The sequence below is a fragment of the Myxocyprinus asiaticus genome, chromosome 31 (genome assembly GCF_019703515.2).
Source record: "Myxocyprinus asiaticus isolate MX2 ecotype Aquarium Trade chromosome 31, UBuf_Myxa_2, whole genome shotgun sequence".
In the NCBI taxonomy this organism is placed as follows: Eukaryota; Metazoa; Chordata; class Actinopteri; order Cypriniformes; family Catostomidae; genus Myxocyprinus; species Myxocyprinus asiaticus.
In genome coordinates, this window is record NC_059374.1 from 24732811 (window position 1) to 24752115 (window position 19305).

General features: G+C 39.1%; 2 protein-coding genes across 3 annotated transcripts; one reads left to right on the forward strand and one right to left on the reverse strand.

Annotated features, from left to right (window-relative positions):
- The first annotated feature begins 597 nt into the window (after positions 1-597).
- Positions 598-10617, forward strand: si:dkey-182i3.10 (oocyte zinc finger protein XlCOF6). Its single transcript, XM_051666078.1, has 4 exons — positions 598-860; positions 1901-2159; positions 6821-6918; positions 7032-10617. The coding sequence occupies exons 1-4, from the start codon at positions 714-716 to the stop codon at positions 8436-8438; spliced, it is 1911 nt and encodes a 636-aa protein (XP_051522038.1). The 5' UTR covers positions 598-713; the 3' UTR covers positions 8439-10617.
- Positions 10618-10770: 153 nt separating this feature from the next.
- Positions 10771-13686, reverse strand: LOC127422500 (insulin-like growth factor-binding protein complex acid labile subunit). Of its 2 annotated transcripts, none has more exons than XM_051666077.1 (2): positions 13667-13686; positions 10771-13281 (listed from the first exon to the last, which is right to left on the reverse strand). In XM_051666077.1, the coding sequence occupies exon 2, from the start codon at positions 13256-13258 to the stop codon at positions 11192-11194; it is 2067 nt and encodes a 688-aa protein (XP_051522037.1). In that variant the 5' UTR covers positions 13259-13281; positions 13667-13686; the 3' UTR covers positions 10771-11191. The 2 variants fall into 2 exon arrangements, with proteins under 2 accessions (XP_051522037.1, XP_051522036.1); XM_051666076.1 differs by having other exon boundaries at positions 13570-13682.
- Positions 13687-19305: the final 5619 nt, after the last annotated feature.

Consider the following 19305-nt stretch of genomic DNA (forward strand, 5'->3'; position numbering starts at 1 on the left):
CCACTGTCGGCCATCTTTGGAACACTCTCGGGAGGCTATTTCCAGTCATGAAAGTGCAGCTCCTATCTACTTGAATGGGGAAACACTGAAATACCCAACACGGTTGGTCAAGATTACGATTAAAGGACATATTTGAAATCAGCAGTGAAATCTGACAACAATGCTATCATAAATTGTGATTCTTAACGCCAGATTACGCTAAAAACGCTATTTTCCCGGCTTTTTCAGTTAATGCGCATGCTCGTTCTCGAGTTGATTGACAGGTGATGTCTGTATCTAAAGGGTGATTGGCTCGTTTACCTTTAAGGCGGGACTTCCTTTCTACATCCGTTGGGCGTTCCAATTTTTCCATTCGTTTTAATAGAAGTGGCCCATCTCTGCTAAATACTATCTGGGCTAAACTAATGGCACTACAGTTTCCCTTCAAAGTGGAAATATCTCAATAAAACTTACATTTTGTTTAAAAATATTTTAACATGTATAGAATTTTATTTATTTTTCAAACGTATTTTACCAATGAATTTCACGTCAAGTTGGCTAATTGCGGCACTGTTTGAACGCCAGCCCAGTGAGGGGCAGCACTGAGCCACACTGCATCACAACGCGATGAAGTCTGTATTGGCTTTATCGTAATCTTACCTATGCTTTCTTTCTAAAGTGTGAAATATCTATGTCATCAGTAGTAACAGACTAAATCAAATAAATTAATCACAATGATTTCGTTAGAGTCTCAGGTCGTCTCTATTTTGGAGACGCTTGTAAAGGCCACGGTAAATGAAATGACTAAAGTTGTGGATTCATCAGGCAAGTCTCGACTGACACATGCAACAACAAACGAGTCTGCAAACCTGGAGTTTACAGTAAGTGTACAGCAATTCTGGTAACGAAGTGAGCACGCTTTTGGCATGCTGCGTTTGTTTGGTAAACCATCCCTGCTGACGAAACGACTAAAACCAGCCTAAACTTGTTGGCTGGATTAAGATGGTTTTAGCTGGATGACACACACACACACACACACACACACACACACACACACACACACAGGGAGTCCAAAAAATTATTTCATATTTACTCACTTTCATGCCATCCCACATGTTTATGACTTTCTTCTGCAGAACACAATCAAAGATTTTTAGAAGAATATTTCAGCTCTGTAGGTCCTCACAATGAAAGTGAATGGTGACCAGACCTTTCGAGGTCCTAAAGACACATAAAGGCAGCATAAAAGTAATCCATATGACTCTATATAGGTGTGAGAAACAGATCAATATTTAAGACTGTTTTTTTTTTTTTTCATTTAAATCTCCACTTTCATATTCTGAAAGTGGATATTAATTATTTATCTGTTTCTCAACCAAAGTGATTGCATCGCTTCAGAATATATATATTAAACCACTGGAGTCATATTGATTACTTTTATGATGTTTTTATGTGATTTTTGGAAATTCAAAGTTTTGGACCCCATTCACTTGTATTGAAAGGACCTACAGATCTGAAAAAATTCTTCTAAAAATCTTTGTTTTTGTTCAGCAGAAGAAAGAAAGTCACACATCTGGGATGGCATGACGGTGAGAAAATGATGAGAGAATTTTCATTTTTGGGTTAATACTTTAATATACAGAGGTGTCTTTGCAGGACTCTCACTATGGCCATAACTTGAGTTGCAGATACAGATGTTTACATTTTAAATCTGCACTTCCTTTCCATTTGTTTTTGGAGCACCCATTTATAAACAAGATTAGATTTGTTTTAAAGGAAGCAGTTTTGCTTTTGTGTGATTATTCTTCGAACAGAGTATCTTATGTAGGTGGTAAGTGTATTTAATGACTTGCTTGAATCTCAATTTCAAAATATTATTGTATTTCTCACAATTATAAATTGATTTGTTCTTATATTTCAGACCCAGCTGAATTGTGTGTTAGAAGTGCAGGCAAAGGAAGCTGTGGAAAAAATATGCCGGCTTTTCTCTGCGCTTCAGCATCTTGAATTGACTCCTGGTCAGATTGCACAGGATGCTGAGAAAACAAGATTGAAGCAAGTTGAGAAACAGAAGAAGATTGTACAGAAAGATCAAACAAACAACAGGCTCAAGAAACAACAGGCTTATTTAACAGACGTTGGTCCCCACAGAAGTCCGTCCACTGACCAGCTTACTCAAGGTGAGATTCATTAACAGGGTTCAAAATTAACTTTTTATGCCCAATTTTGGTGAATGCCCAATTTTAGCTGTGACTGATTTTTATTTTTAAATTTATTTTTACCACTTTTATTTTTCATTTATAGATTTTGTTTTCCTCTCTCTCTCTCTCTCTATATATATATATATATATATATATACACATACACACACATACACACACACACGCACACACGCATATATACAGCTCTGGAAAAAATTAAGAGACTAAATCAAATCACTTTTATTGTCAAACAACCATATACACAAGTGCAATAGTGTGTGAAATTCTTGGGTGCAGTTCCGATCAACATAGCAGTCGTGACAGTGATGAGACATATACCAATTTACAATAAACATCAGATTAACACAACACAATTTAAAATCTAATATACACATAATTACACACAACACAGTATACAATGTACAGTATACAATACACACAATATAGAATACACATTATACGATAAAAAATAGTATATATAAAATGTACAGTAGGTTGTATTGTACTATATTGACATTCAGGCTGTCGGTTGATAGTCAGTTGCCAGTGTGTTGTTAAGAGAATATGAAGTGCAGTGCTGATGTATTTTGATCGTGAGAGATCAAGAGTTCAAAAGTCTGATTGCTTGGGGGAAGAAGCTATCATGGAGTCGGCTGGTGCGAGTCCTGATGCTGCGATACCGCCTACCTGATGGTAGCAGTGAGAACAGCCCATGGCTCAGGTGGCTGGAGTCTCTGATGATCCTCCGAGCTTTTTTCACACACTGCCTTGTATATATTTCCTGGAGGGCGGGAAGCTCACCTCCGATGATGTGTCTGGCAGTTCGCACCACCCTTTGCAGTGCTTTGCAGTTGAGGACAGTGCTGTTGCCGTAATATGCAGACCACTGCAAAATTATCAGTTTCTCTGGATTTACTATTAAAGGTTTTTTTTATTATAGGTATGTATTTGAGTAAAATGAACATTTTTTTTTTTTATTCTATAAAGTACTGACAAATCAAAATATTGTCATTTAGAGCATTTATTTACAGAAAATGACAACTGGTCAAAATAACAAAAAGATGCAGTGTTTCCAGACCTCGAATAATGCAAAGAAAACAAGTTCATATTCATTTCTAAACAACACAGTACTAATGTTTTAACTTAGGAAGAGTTCAGAAATCAGTATTTGGTGGAATAACCCTGATTTTCAATCTCAGCTTTCATGCGTCTTGGCATGCTCTCTACCAGTCTTTCACATTGCTGTTGGGTGACTTTATGCCACCCCTGGCGCAAAAATTCAAGCAGCTCGGCTTTGTTTGATGGCTTGTGGCTATCCATCTTCCTCTTGATCACATTCCAGAGGTTTTCAATGGGGTTCAGGTCTGGAGATTGGGCTGGCCATGACAGGGTCTTGATCCAGTGGTCCTCCATCCACACCTTGATTGACCTGGCTGTGTGACATGGAGCAATGTCCTACTGGAAAAACCAATCCTTAGAGTTGGGGAACATTGTCAGAGCAGAAGGGAGCAATTTTTCTTCCTAGATAACGTTGTATGTGGCTTGAATCATGTGTCCTTCACAAAGACAAATCTGCCCGATTCCAGCCTTGCTGAAGCACCCCCAGATCATCACCGATCCTCCAACTAATTTCACAGTGGGTGCGAGACACTGTGGCTTGAAGGCTTCTCCAGGTCTCCGTCTAACCATTAGATGACCAGGTGGAGGATTGGTGATGATCTGGGGTTGCTTCAGCAAGGCTGGAATCGGGCAGATTCGTCTCTGTGATGGACACATGAATCAAGCCATGTGCAATATTTTTATTTGGAATTTGGGAAAATTGTTGTCAGTAATTTATAGAATAAAACAAAAATGTTCATTTTACTCAAACACATGAAGATTGAGAAACAGAAGACACACTGGTGTCAGGAGCACAACCTCTCCTTCAACGTCAGTAAGACAAAGGAGCTTGTGGTGGACTTCAGGAGAAGAGAGAGAGAACACAGTCCCATCACCATCAATGGAGCACCAGTGGAGAGAGTCAGCAGCTTCAAGTTCCTGGGTGTCCACATCACTGAGGAACTCACATGGTCCGTCCACACTGAGGCTGTTGTGAAGAAGGCTCACCAGTGCCTCTTCTTCCTGAGACGGCTGAGGAAGTTTGGAATGAACCGCCACATCCTCACACGGTTCTACACCTGCACTGTAGAGAGCATCCTGACTGGCTGCATCTCCGCCTGGTACGGCAATAGCACCGCCCACAACTGCAAAGCCCTGCAAAGGGTGGTGCGAACTGCCAGACACATCATCGGAGGTGAGCTTCCCTCTCTCCAGGACATATATACCAGGCGGTGTGTGAAAAAAGCTCGGAGGATCATCAGAGACTCCAGCCATGGGCTGTTCTCACTGCTACCATCAGGCAAGCGGTATCGCAGCATCAGGACCCGCACCAGCCGACTACATGATAGCTTCTTCCCCCAAGCAATCAGACTGAGAACTCTTGATCTCTCACGATCAAAATACATCAGCACTGCACTTTATTACTCTTATTATCTCACACCGGACTGTCATAAATTATATTCTCTCTTAACAACACACCGGCAACTGACTATCAGCCGACAGCCTGAATGTCAATACAGTACAATACAACCTACTGTATATTTTATATATACTATTTTTATTGTATTGTGTGTATTGTATACTGTACATTGTATGTTATTATTTGTATATTGTGTTGTAATTATGTGTATATTACATTTTAAATTGTGTTGTGTTAATCTGATGTTTATTGTAAATTGGTATATGTCTCATCACTGTCACGACTACTATGTTGCTCGGAACTGCACCCAAGAATTTCACACATTATTGTACTTGTGTATATGGTTGTTTGACAATAAAAGTGATTTGATTTTGATTTGAACACATACCTATAAATAGTAAATCCAGAGAAACTGATAATTTTGCAGTGGTCTCTTAATTTATTCCAGAGCTGTAAATACACTATATATAAACAATATTTAGTGGAAATTAACATATTTAGAACAAATATATATACAAGAGTATATAACACATAATAATACCATAAAACTATTATTATCATAAAGGTAAATTTGCAACACACACATAGAGGCTAAAGAGTAGACAAGCACAGAAGAAAAACTTATTGTTCAAGCAAGAATTTCTGAGGCTGTACTGAATTATTATGACTACACATGACAATTCACCTGAAGTAAAAAAGTCGCTGCATGCCCATTGCTTTGTACGGTAATATATACAGCCACAAATACCCCAAATTATTGGAATTATAATATCAAAATACAGTGAACCTGAGAGTTGCGTTCACAATGCATGTAAAACACGAACTGTTACGTGGAAATAAAGTGAACTAAACTGATCGTCGGCGATCATTTGCAGCGTTCAACTTCACATACAACACTATTCATTAACGTGCGCATGAGCCCAGAGAAGATATGTGTGCTTAGTGCCCTCTTGTGACTAATACAGTACTAAAACACATAACATCCATTTATTAGATGGATAAATTAACTACCTGTGTGTAACACATCAATGGAAAGGAGGAGGCGAGAACCGGCTTGATAATATAAATAATAGTTTAATTATAAACTGAACCAAAAAGACAAACACAGGTGTCGGACAGCTGTCCGTAACTCTCTCTCTGTCACACTGCCGTCTCCAGTCGGCCTTTATCCCTCTCGGGCTAAGCAGCCTGATTAGGAGCCGGGTGTGTGGAATCATGACCCGGCCCCGCCTTCCGCCCTGCCACACTGTGATAACCAAATATTTGAAAAATCCTCCCAATCATTTCCACTTTCCACAGTCTTCTGAGTTAACAATTTTATAAACAATATCATAATCTATACAATGTCTTCTTTAATGTTATTTTTAATCACGTAATTAGCAACAAGTAAAACACTAAAGTTAGTAGGCCTATGAAATAAAACATTGCAAGAGTGAAGGAAGCTGCAAACTGCATCTCTCTCTGTCTCTCTCTCCCGCTCGCGCTGTCTCTTCCAGCTCGTCAGTCCTCCCCACTGTGGATTATGGCCAATATAGCATCAGCGAGTGCACATCGGCTGTACACTCAAAATCAGAGTGCATTGTAAGAAAGAGTGAACAAATGTAAGGAATGAGTTGTTTACTCAGAACAAAATGTCCGACACCCAAAATAATGCACTATATAGTGGATAGAGGGCGATTACGGACACAGCTTGTGTGTCTCAAGGCTTTTCTTGTCATATGTCACTCCGGGACGTCTTACAGGTCACTGGCCACAGTGGCAGGCAGATGACCAAAATTACACGGCACTACACAAAAAGTACCTGCATTTGGCATGTGGTGGGTGCTGATTGCATACACTGTTTATAACTATTGTTTCATCCACACTAATATATCCCTTAGAGCAGTGGTTCCCAACCCTGTTCCTGGAGGCCCCCCAGCACTGCACATTTTGTAGTAGACGTAGCGCAGGATCGTAGCGCATGGATGTAATGTGTAGCACTCACAAAAATAGAGTCCTTAATTCTTCTGTTTTCCATGGTAGAAAGAAAGTCAGATTGGTTTGCAACAACATGAGATTAAGTAAATTATTACAGAATTTTCATTTCTGGACGAACTAGCCCTTGTCTGTTATGAATTTGCAGCCTCTGAGGAGAAAACTGCTGTCCTTGTGAGCTGTGAACAGGAGATCATAGATGTAGAGAAAGAGAAAACAGTATCTCATTCAGACATAAAACAAGAGGTGGGTTGTATTTTTGACTATGCATAACCTTGATTAATCTCTGTAGTTTATTTGTTACTCAGCATGTTAATTATAAATTGATGTATATGGTTATCTTTTTCTTTTTTTAAAAGCCCTCTAAAACAAAGAATACAGTGATCAACATGGAAGAGGGGTCAACAGATTGCTTAGAAAACAGCAATTATAAAGTCAGTGATGCATCAATACAAAACCATCCTCCGCTTGTGCCATCAGAGAAGAATGGTGTTGCGGAAGACATCGGCTGTTCAACTCTGGATGATGCAGAAAAATCTAGAAGTTTCAGAGTTTCAAAAAGCACAAGGGCGCTAGCAAGTTGTAGAAGGAGAGGTAAACAGTTTAGCTGTAAAAACTGTAGAAAAAAATTTGACACCCTTATTCTATTAAAAGCTCATCAGGTTGTTCATGCAGCAGCTGGGAAACCCTTTAGCTGTTCACAGTGTGGTAAGTGTTTTACCCGTAAACTCAATTTGGATGTACACTCCCAGCTTCATGCTGACAGGGGACCTTTTATTTGCAATCCGTGTGGCGAGACTTTCACCGAACACAAACAGCTTAAGAATCACCAGAGGATTCATCACCCAAACAAAACTTTTACTTGTAAAGTTTGTGGCAAGTCTTTTCCTCAAGCTTATTATCTCACAAAGCATCTAATCGTGCATTCAGGAGAGAAGCTGCATACATGCGATGTTTGTGGAAAGAGCTTTGGCATTCACAACAATCTACGTCGCCACCAGAGAATCCATACAGGGGAGAAGCCATTCACCTGCCAGACATGCGGACGAAGTTTCAACCAGCTTGATTCACTGAAGGCACACAAACTTACTCACACTGGTGAGAAACCACACAAATGCAAAACGTGTGCTCAGGGCTTTGTACAGAAATGGTTGCTTAAGTTGCATGAGGGACAGCATGCAGGACAAAATGGACACAGCTGTGTTGTATGCGGGGTGGTCTCAGGTTGCATAAATACAACGAAAACACATCTCCAAACTCATGTGGGGCAGCTGCCTGTCCCCTGTACAGTGTGTGGAGAGACCTTTGGCTCTATCAGCACCTTGAAATCTCACCAGCAGAAACACGGCATGAGCACCAAACACAGGTGTTGTGTGTGTGGAAAGACCTTTCAGAGTGCTGGCAGTGTGAAAATTCATGAGAGGACTCATACAGGAGAAAAGCCCTTTAGCTGCTCAGTGTGTGGGAAAAAATTCAGTCAACAGACTTGCCTTAAGACTCACCAGATCTCACATACTGGCAAAAGACCATTTAGTTGCGACGTGTGTGGCAAAGGTTTTTGCACCTTAGGAAACCTTCGTAGACACCAGCGCATACATACTGGAGAAAAGCCCTTCAGCTGTGACGTGTGTGGGCGAGGATTTAACCAGTCTAATGCCCTCAAAGCTCATAAGCACATACACACGGGGGAGAAGGAATACATGTGTGACAAGTGTGGAAAGAGTTTTGCTTATCCACGAAATCTGAGGTGCCATAAATGTGTGTAAGTACACTGATGTGTATAAGTACACTGTTAGATTAAAAAGGTTATGTGTCTTGGGATATCTGTATGCTTTTTGTAAATTTACAGATGCTGAAGTTCCCCGGTCAGATATTAGTATTTCAGTTTACAGGCTGCCTGTAAAATTGTTGGTGTCTTCAAAAATAATTCAGAAATGCTGAATTAACTGTAAAGCGCCTTATTATGGCAAATAAAAGTCGTCATGTTGAAATATAGGTGATCCGCTCTTTTATCAATCTGAAAGGTGGGTAAGAACAGCACTTAACATCTGATTTTGGTGGGTGATGGATAAAAGTGAAAAAGTAACCAGTAAAATGTAATTTAGATTTTGATGTTTCTGCCCAGAGATTTCCTTATGTTCCACACATCCTTCTCCAGTATAGCCCTTAAACTCTGTTGGACCCACCGGCGGGTACAAAGGGGGGCGCTGTATCGTAAATAAATTTACGTTTAAAACATTAAAGTTTCTGTATAAATAAGTCAGGCATGTGAGGTATCATTTTAAAGCTTAGAATCTGAACTTTTCAGAGGTAACTTCTGCATTTATGTTACTTAAAATAACAAAATAAGGCCATGAAACATTCGTGTTGAAAATTAGAAATAATTATATGAAAATAAAAGTCCTTCACTCAGCATCTAAATGGACAAGTCCTGTACCAAATGAAAGCTCTCATTCTCTTGCCCTAATACCACAGTTCAAAAGATTTTCAAAAGAATCACAAAGTGAAATAGGATTTCTGTAAGCCATCAGGTACAAACGTCTCTGTTATGTGCCAATCACTGCTGCTGTAAGCCCCAAATTGATAACATTTTTATATCTGCTTTTACCTTAGTTTTCTAAAAATTTAGCCATTGTTTTACTTGTCTGTGAGCTTGCTTAGCTGAATAATCCAATGTTATATCTTAGATGTCCAGAACAAGATATGTCATCCAGAAAAGGAAAAGCATGCTAAACAAATCTTCAGAAATATGTTTTTGACTATTGATGATAAAATGTTATACAACATCACAAAGGGGAGGATCTCAGCTTTATAGTGACTTTTAATGACACTTCTAGTCAACTCAGAGGCCAAGATATTCATTGAAATAATGAGGGTGGTGCATGAACAGAAAATTAGACTGAATGTCTATGGACAAGCACATCTTTGAAGGCTAAAATACGTTAGAGCGCCACCTACATCAGGGCTCCAGACTGCGACTAAAAATAATTGATTGCTAAATATAAATCTAGTCACCACTGGCGACAGTCAGGTTGTGTGTGTTCATATGCAGTTTCATCAGATATCATCTTGTGAGTTATAGAATATATTTTTAGAATGCGCACAACCAGTGTGTCCTCTCTTGTAGTCTCTGTGTCTGGGGCCATCTGGTAACAGTAAAGAAAGACTAAGTCAATATTTTAAAACAATTAAAATGTTTATTTTATTGCACAAGATGCAAACATTCATTGATGCTCAAGAAGACAACACACAACTATATGCATACTATATTTTATGTAATTATCTGTAATGTAGATTGTGAAGAGGAGTACTAAATAAAAAAAAAATGTTTATCTCTTATATTTTATAAATTATGAAAGGGGTGTGAGTGTTTATGAGACAAAAGGGAATGCAAACGTATCTTCTCAACTATATTTACTTGTATTAAACATCTGATTAATGGGTTATCAGCTGTCTTCCTCTCTTCTGGCTTTCTATCTTGTTTCTGAACAGCAATCTAAATCGAGCAATTCGGTGATTTGGCGACTAAAAACAACCATTTGGCTCCTTAATGTTTCAGTTTAGGAGCCAATGGCTCCTAAGTCATTTTTTAAGTCTGGAGCCCTTATACATTTCAGATTTGTATATTGTGATGGAATGTAATAGAGAGAAAAAAAAAGATTTTATTAAAAAAAACAACCTTTTTAAAGATAATAAACATATGCAATATTATAAATATGAATAATTGGAGATTTAAAAAAAATTAGATCAATTTTTTTTTTTTAATTAGTCCACAGTATGCAGGCAGCAGCCCAAAAATGCACCAGAGTCTCACGCAGGGGGTACTTGGCATTGAAAAGTTTGAAAATTCATGGTTTATGTGGATTAAACAGATTGTCCAAATGCGTGATACATTTGTCAGATGTACTTCATTTACTTCAGTTTTATCCAAGCACTTTTATGCAAATTAATTTAAGAATTTGAATTAGTATCCCATGAATTAGCCATTTTTATTTACTTCAATAACAAAAGGAGAACAGTAATAAAGTACTCTTGTTTATCAGAGGAATCTGAACCAGCAGTTTCACATAAACGCAAACACAACCACATATTGCATCTGGTTTTACATCCTGATTATGAAATCAATTCAAGGTTCTTAGAAACACTCAGATGAGTGAATGCAAGTTGTGTGATTCTATAGGTTGTGAAATGAGTAAGTGGAATTTCCCTTTAACCACAGCATGTGGCCTCATTAAAACTCATCCTTTTGCACGCTCTCTGAGAAGTAAAGAGTATAAATATTTGTGAAAGCCTTTTATTTAAAGGAATACAAAGGTATAACAATAAATCTCAGATATATTTTCAGTGTTTTATGGAACATTTTCCTGTAAATTGTTTCTCTGATGCAATCATTGACTTTCCAGATATATGTAAATGTATAAGTAATTTGCACAGAAGCACAGACTAGTTTCTTGTCTTAACATTTCAACCATGCATATGGCTGGCTAGCATAGCACAGAATTCTAGGCAATGAAAGATCTCAGAGGAAATGAAAAGCTAGGGAGAAAGCGATGAGAACTGTTAGTTTCTCCATGTTATGCTGGTGTAAAGAGAAAAAGGCAGATGCAATGCTTGTACAATGCTCTGATAATGAGAATGGAAATTGAGCTGGATAGGAAAGATCTCTACCTCGGCCAGAGGAGCACATGGGTCTAGTTTTTACCAACCTAGTATTGTTATTGAACCACTGACTTATATACAGAATGGACTTACAAGAGCAATCCCAGGGATTATGATCAAGATCTATGTGTTTCAGGGCTCTTAAAGGCATCAGTGTCCCATTTTCCATTGAGCGCAGTTGATTAGATTTAATATCGAGTTCTCGTAATTTCACTAAGCCTTCAAACTGTGCAAGATCAAAGTGAAGAAGCTGGTTACTGTCCAAATGGAGCTCTTCCAAGTTGGTTAGAGCAGAAAACACTTTGGTGGGTAAGTGTGTGAGCCGGTTGTTTTGCAAGTGGAGCCATTGAAGATTTCCCAAGGATGTGAGGAGGTCGTCTGGAAGCTTGTCAAGTTTATTGAAGCTCAAATCCAGCTCTTTCAATGTGAACAGATCTTTGAAGATATCAGAGGACACGGAATGCAGATTATTGTTGGACATATCGAGAGTACTCAAGTTTTTAAGTTGTGTAAAAAAACCATTAGGGATGGTTTTTATCTGGTTCTCATTCAGCCATAACTCCCGTAAACTACTAAGATTTGTCAGGAGCTCTGTATGGAGAATTGACAAGTGGTTGTTGCTGAGCCTCAGAGTGCGCAGTCTGTTCAGGCTTCTAAAGGATGACTTGGAAATCGAGTGGATATGATTTTTCTCCAGGTTTAGATCCCTCAGATTATGTGTCTTTTGGAAGAGGTGCATTTGTATCCTCACAAGGTTATTGTTGCTGAGGTCAAGATACTTAACTTTTCTCATCTTCATAAATGTGTGCAAGTTGAGCTCAGAAATGTGATTGCTGTTCAACTGTAAATCAAATAATGCTGAAAGTGGATGAAATACATCTGGTGGAATAGCAGAGATGTTATTGCTATCCAGCTGGAGCTCCGTTAACCTGCTTAAATTGTTGAACACACCATTCGGAAGTGACATCAGATGATTATGATACAATTTAAGTTTCATGAGTTTCCCCAAGTCTTGAAACACTTGTGAAGTTAGGGACTGCAACTGATTGCAACTCAAATCCAATTCTTTCAACTGGGAAAGTCCTCTTAGGGAACCATCAGTCAAAGAAACAAGATCATTATGACTCAAGTACAAATGCTTCAGTGCAGGAATCACAGAGAAAACTTCATCAGGAATGTTGGTTATGTAATTTTCCTTGAGGTTGAGGATAGTGAGATTAGTGGTGTCCTGTAGGACACCAATAGGTATGTCAACTAGCCCATTTCGACTAAGATCAAGGTGATCCAGCCCGGTGGCACCCCTGAAACTCCCATTGCCTACACATTTCAAATTGTTTTCAGAAAGATAGAGTCTAGATAGTTTGGTGCTGTTTTCAAATACATTTACCTCTATCATTTCGATCTTATTACTTTTCAGTTGGAGCTCCACAAGAGCAGGAGCTCCGTCTAGGACCCCATAGGTAAATCTGAATATTTGGTTAAAATTCAGATTAAGGGTCTGAAGGTTGGTCAGACCATAAAGAAACTTCTGAGGAAGAGTCCTAATGTAGTTGTTACTGAGGTCTAATACTTGAAGATATACTAGGCCCTGAAATTGTCCTGGCATTAATGTCTGAATTAGATTTCCACTTAGATATAGCTTGATAAGATTACTCATGTTCTGCCAAATGGTTTCAGAAGTCAGTGACAAATTTAAGCAATTGTCGGTGAGATCCAGTACCGACAATTCTTCCAAACCTTCACTGGGCATAGCCTGGATCATATTATGTCTAGCATACAATATCTTGGTACCCTGAGGAAGATTAGGGAGCTTTGGAAGTTTTTTGTCTGAACACAATATGGTAGCAGTATCTTGACATATACAGGGTGTTGGACAGCCACCAACCACTGCGATGAGGGACAAAACCACTGACAGAGTCCAAAACATTTTGAAATTGTGATCCACAAGACCTATGGAAAGCCACAAATTACATTGTGACTATGTGAAACTTGAAGTATTAATAAATATAAATTCATATGTTCTCATTTTCATTTTACACAATCTGTGAGTTATGAGAGAATGGATAATGAATGAACTAAGAAAGTCTCTTTGATACTCTTATCCTGAGATGCAACATTTTAACAAAATAAAACAGGTGAATATTCATTGTTAGCCACCCATTTCTAATTTGTTTATAAGTGTGACAATTATTAACTATGTATCAATTAAAAACAATATCAAATTCTGGAAAAACTTACCAGCCAAAAAGCTGTGAGCCACATGCAAAACAAAAATGATTGTAAAAGTAAAATGTCCCTATGTATAGCATCACAAAAGCAGAACTTGAAAAATTACCTGTCAGCAGAACAACTGAGGTTTACAGGCCCCATTTGTGATGTCAAATGCATTCTTTTATGAGAGAAAAAAAACCACATAGATGCACAAAAAATCTCACCTCAAGTAAGCTTTGGGGGAGTTAAAAGAGACATGGTAGACATGAAATGGAGAATTCAAAGAACTCATAAGACCGAGAGAATGAAAACATATGAATACTTAAAGGAATAGTTCACCCAAAAATAAAAATTATCTCATAATTTATTCAAACATGTGCCATCCCAGATGTCTATGACTTTCTTCTGCTGAATACAAATGAAGATTTTTAGAAGAATATCTCAGCTCTGTAGGTCCATACAATGCATGAATGGTGGCCAGAACTTTGAAGCTCCAAAAATCACATGAAGGCAGCATAAAATTAATCCATATGACTCCAGTGGTATAATTTATGTCTTCAGAAGCGATATGATAGGTGAGGGTGAGAAACAGATAAATATTTAAGTCCTTTAACTATAAATGTCCACTTTCACTTCCATATTCTTCTTCCTTTCTTCCCATAGACCTATGTACTTGACTAATGCTTAAAAACTCTAAATTCTAAGGGGTCATTTAAGGTACCTCAGAATGCGTTTTGGGGTCATGAGGAATAAAATGTCCCATGATCTCTTGATAAATTAGAGGTCATTGTACTAAAAACATACTGTAAGTTTCAGAACTCAAAACTTAATCTTTGCTGCAAAAATAGTATTTGTTGAAACCAAGCTGCCAAAATGACTCGTTTTCTACTTACTCCACATTGTGATGTCACACTAACCACGTTTACATGCACTTAAGAAATCGCTTAATTCCAAGGTTTTAGCAGAAATTGGCGTTCTGAAACGTCGTGTAAATGAAAATACTGATTGATTTCCTTACGCCTCTTAATGGATTAAGGTAAAGCAGTTTAACACATCCAGGTTTCTTCTGGAGATTGCAAATTATCTGGCAATGTAAACACATTAGCAGCATTCTTACAGGTTTTTGAGGAACGCACATGTGCATGAACAGACCAAATCAACAAAGGTCATAAGATGGAGCCCAATAACAAGTCAACACAGAATTAAGAATTCAACATTTCTGGGAGTAAATTGGGAAAAGCACATAAGCTGTAAACTATACCCATTTACACACGCCAATGTAAACTATAGACGGTCCCTCACGTTCACTTATATTCGCTCATACATTGGGATAGTCCCAGAGTTTTACGTAAGAGGAAAGCATCTCGGTTATGTACATAACCTCGGTTCCCTGAGACGAAGGGAACGAGACATTGCGTTTATTAATGCATATGCGAGTGCCTTCTACACTACCTAGTTGAAACCTCTCTATGATAACGCGAATATTCTAATATTGGCTTTGGTGTTTGAGCCCTACCTGTTTTGGCACGAAGCTGTCTGCTATAAAAGCAGGTGCACAGACACCATTTCTTCAGAATTTCTGACTGAGAACAAGGAGCGCATTGCTTGTACCTCAAGAACCCTGAGTCTTATAGTGCGGCTAGCGTTCACAATGTCTCGTTCCCTTCGTCTCAGGGAACCGAGGTTACACATGTAACCGAAAGACATTCCCTTTCGACTCAGTACACTTGGCATTGCATTTATTAATGCAAATGGGGAACAGAATCCCATCATGCCGCACTACACGACATAACCTCCCAGAAGCATGACACTGCAGTCTCGTGGGACAGCGACCGACATGAGTATGCCGCAGTGAGTGACCCTCGTGTTGGGCCAGGAGGGGAGCACTCAGGACGAATATATGAATTATAGTCATATAGTGTGAATTAACTCCTTAACCCAGTCGGCAAGGGAGTTTATTTATAATGTAAGTGCTTGTGACTTACAAGGCCTAAGTTGTGTAAAAGATGGGGAGCTCGTCCTAAAAGGAAGGAGCATAAGTATATATATTTGGCCAACGGATAGCAAAGAGGACTTGTGAAGAGAGAGACATTACGTCTAGGTTGTAAAACCTTGTGAATGTGTTTTGAGAGGGCCATCCTGCTGCAAAACTTATGTCTTGTAAGGACACACCATTCGTCCATGCCCATGAGGAGGCCATGCCTCTAGTTGAGTGTGCTTTAACACCAATTGGGCAAGTCTTACCCTGCGACTCATAAGCCAGGGCAATTGCATCGACAATCCAGTGAGAAAGTCTTTGCTTGGAGACAGACATTCCTTTTGTGCGTCCTCCATAGCACACAAAGAGCTGATCAGACAATCTGAACTGGCATATACGCTCAACATATGCATGTAGTGCCCGCACAGGGAATAAAAAAGGCAATGATTGTTCCTCATCCAAATTAAATGGTTGAGGGAAGAAGGCCTGAAGGTGAACCACCTGTGCTCTGAAGGGCATGGTTAGGATCTTAGGCACATAGCCTTTTCTGGGTTTGACAGTGGCACTTGAAAGTCTGGGGCCAAACTCCAGACATGAATTGTCAATTGATAGTGCATGTAAGCCACCGACCCATTTTACTGAGGCTATAGCCAGCAGTAGTGCGGTCTTAACGGAGAGTATTTTAGGACTAAAGTTAAGTCCCAACTTAGGACTGTAGCCGGCCGAGGTGGGTTTAATCGTCTTGCTCCTTTAAGGAACTTTAAGATTAAATCATGCTTGCCTATAGAGGTGCCGGCTTCATGTGCGTGATATGCAGATACATTTGCCACATATACTTTGAGCGTTGATGGAATGTGTCCTGCATCTAATCGCTCTTATTTGCGCTCTTAAGTCCTCGTGGTGGCGTAGTGACTCGCCTCCATCTGGGTGGCTTTTTTCTGATTAACACTTTTTATTGATTCACACAATTGACAAAGAAAAGCACAACATATATTCACAGAATCAGCATTTAACTCCCATTATTCCCTTTCCCCCTCCCAATCCCCAAATCCACTCTGACCCTCTACAAATATCCCTGTGGTCACACTTGAATATACACACAAAAAAAGAAAGAAAGAAAGAAAAAAAAAAGAAACAAAAAAAAAAAATATATATATATATATATATATATATATATATATATATATATATATATATATATATATATATATAAAATAATCACACACATTTAAAACTACATTTCTCTCTCCACTGCCCCTTCCTGAGAGCCCTCCAAGAAGGCCAATTAACTGCCCCATTTTTTATTAAATGTTGCCTATCCTTCTACATGACATTTCCTCGAATGCAGCCACCCTTCCCAGCTCTTTGCACTACTCTTGAAATGAGGCCATTCCAGCCGCCTTCCATCCTCTAAGAACAATCTGTCTGCCGATCATAACACTGGCTAAGACCCAATTTTTTATGTATTTATCCCCTATATTAATGACCGCACCATCGCCTAAAATACAGAGTCTGGGGCTAAATGAAATCTGAGTGCCCAATACATCACACATAAAACTGAACCCTCAACCAATATTCATGGATCTTAACACACCACCAAAAAACATGGTTTGTGTCCCCATCTTCTGATTGGCATCACCAGCAGGTGGGTGTGTATTTCAGACCAAGCCTAAACAATCTAGAGGGGAGTGGAGTATTGAGATCCTTTGAAAATATGGTTCAACATTTTGGGAGTCCCAGATCTCAGTTCTTTAGGTATTTACAGCTGCACCACCTGCTCTGTACTATTTTTGGGAGTAGCATACACCCCCCTTGAGCGGCGGATACTCTGATAGTGGTGATTACTGCTTTTGGAAAAGGTCATGAGGCATCAGTGTATTACTCCCTGCTATTTCAGAGTCTGGAGGACAGAGCTTCGGCTTCTCTCAAGATATTATGGGAGAAAGATCTAAACTTGGTATTGGAGGAGGGAGTGTGGGCTAGAACTCTAAAAAACGTCAAGTCTACATCTAGAGATGCAAGGGTGCAACTTATGCAGTTTAAGATTTTACATCGTTCTATTGGATCTCATATACAGGTGCATCTCAATAAATTAGAATGTCGTGGAAAAGTTCATTTATTTCAGTAATTCAACTCAAATTGTGAAACTCGTGTATTAAATAAATTCAATGCACACAGACTGAAGTAGTTTAAGTCTTTGGTTCTTTTAATTGTGATGATTTTGCTCACATTTAACAAAAACCCACCAATTCACCATCTCAAAAAATTAGAATACATCATAAGACCAATGTAAAAAAAAACATTTTTAGTGAATTGTTGGCCTTCTGGAAAGTATGTTAATTTACTGTATATGTACTCAATACTTGGTAGGGGCTCCTTTTGCTTTAATTACTGCCTCAATTCGGCATGGCATGGAGGTGATCAGTTTGTGGCACTGCTGAGGTGGTATGGAAGCCCAGGTTTCTTTGACAGTGGCCTTCAGCTCATCTGAATTTTTTGGTCTCTTGTTTCTCATTTTCCTCTTGACAATACCCCATAGATTCTCTATGGGGTTCAGGTCTGGGGAGTTTGCTGGCCAGTCAAGCACACCAACACCATGGTCATTTAACCAACTTTTGGTGCTTTTGGCAGTGTGGGCAGGTGCCAAATCCTGCTGGAAAATGAAATCAGCATCTTTAAAAAGCTGGTCAGCAGAAGGAAGCATGGAGTGCTCCAAAATTTCTTGGTAAACGGGTGCAGTGACTTTGGTTTTCAAAAAACACAAAGGACCAACACCAGCAGATGACATTGCACCCCAAATCATCACAGACTGTGGAAACTTAACACTGGACTTCAAGCAACTTGGGCTATGAGCTTCTCCACCCTTCCTCCAGACTCTAGGACCTTGGTTTCCAAATGAAATACAAAACTTGCTCTCATCTGAAAAGAGGACTTTGGAACACTGGGCAACAGTCCAGTTTTTCTTCTCCTTAGCCCAGGTAAGATGCCTCTGACATTGTCTGTGGTTCAGGAGTGGCTTAACAAGAGGAATACGACAACTGTAGCCAAATTCCTTGACATGTCTGTGTGTGGTTGATGCCTTGACCCCAGCCTCAGTCCATTCCTTGTGAAGTTCACCCAAATTCTTGAATCGATTTTGCTTGACAATCCTCATAAGGCTGCGGTTCTCTCGGTTGGTTGTGCATCTTTTTCTTCCACACTTTTTCCTTCCACTCAACTTTCTGTTTACATGCTTGGATACAGCACTCTGTGAACAGCCAGCTTCTTTGGCAATGAATGTTTGTGGCTTACCCTCCTTGTGAAGGGTGTCAATGATTGTCTTCTGGACAACTGTCAGATCAGCAGTCTTCCCCATGATTGTGTAGCCTAGTGAACCAAACTGAGAGACCATTTTGAAGGCTCAGGAAACCTTTGCAGGTGTTTTGAGTTGATTAGCTGATTGGCATGTCACCATATTCTGATTTTTTGAGATAGTGAATTGGTGGGTTTTTGTTAAATGTGAGCCAAAATCATCACAATTAAAAGAACCAAAGACTTAAACTACTTCAGTCTGTGTGCATTGAATTTATTTAATACACGAGTTTCACAATTTGAGTTGAATTACTGAAATAAATGAACTTTTCCACGACATTCTAATTTATTGAGATGCACCTGTAGGTCACCGAGCGTATTAACCTCCCTCTCAATCCACTCTGTCCAGCAGAAAAGGTACATATTAATACATAATTTTGGGTTCAGCCATGTGCTCGAGGCTACATTTAAATAAATGTCCGAATTAAACACTC

Bases quoted from the DNA above. Each gene is read 5' to 3' on its own strand.
- si:dkey-182i3.10 (XM_051666078.1), top strand. From the start codon at position 714: ATGATTTCGTTAGAGTCTCAGGTCGTCTCTATTTTGGAGACGCTTGTA. The intron at 2,160-6,820 runs GTGAGATTCATT...ATGAATTTGCAG, and splicing joins CACTGACCAGCTTACTCAAG to CCTCTGAGGAGAAAACTGCT. The intron at 6,919-7,031 runs GTGGGTTGTATT...TTTTTTTAAAAG, and splicing joins ATTCAGACATAAAACAAGAG to CCCTCTAAAACAAAGAATAC.
- LOC127422500 (XM_051666077.1), bottom strand. From the start codon at position 13,258: ATGTTTTGGACTCTGTCAGTGGTTTTGTCCCTCATCGCAGTGGTTGGT.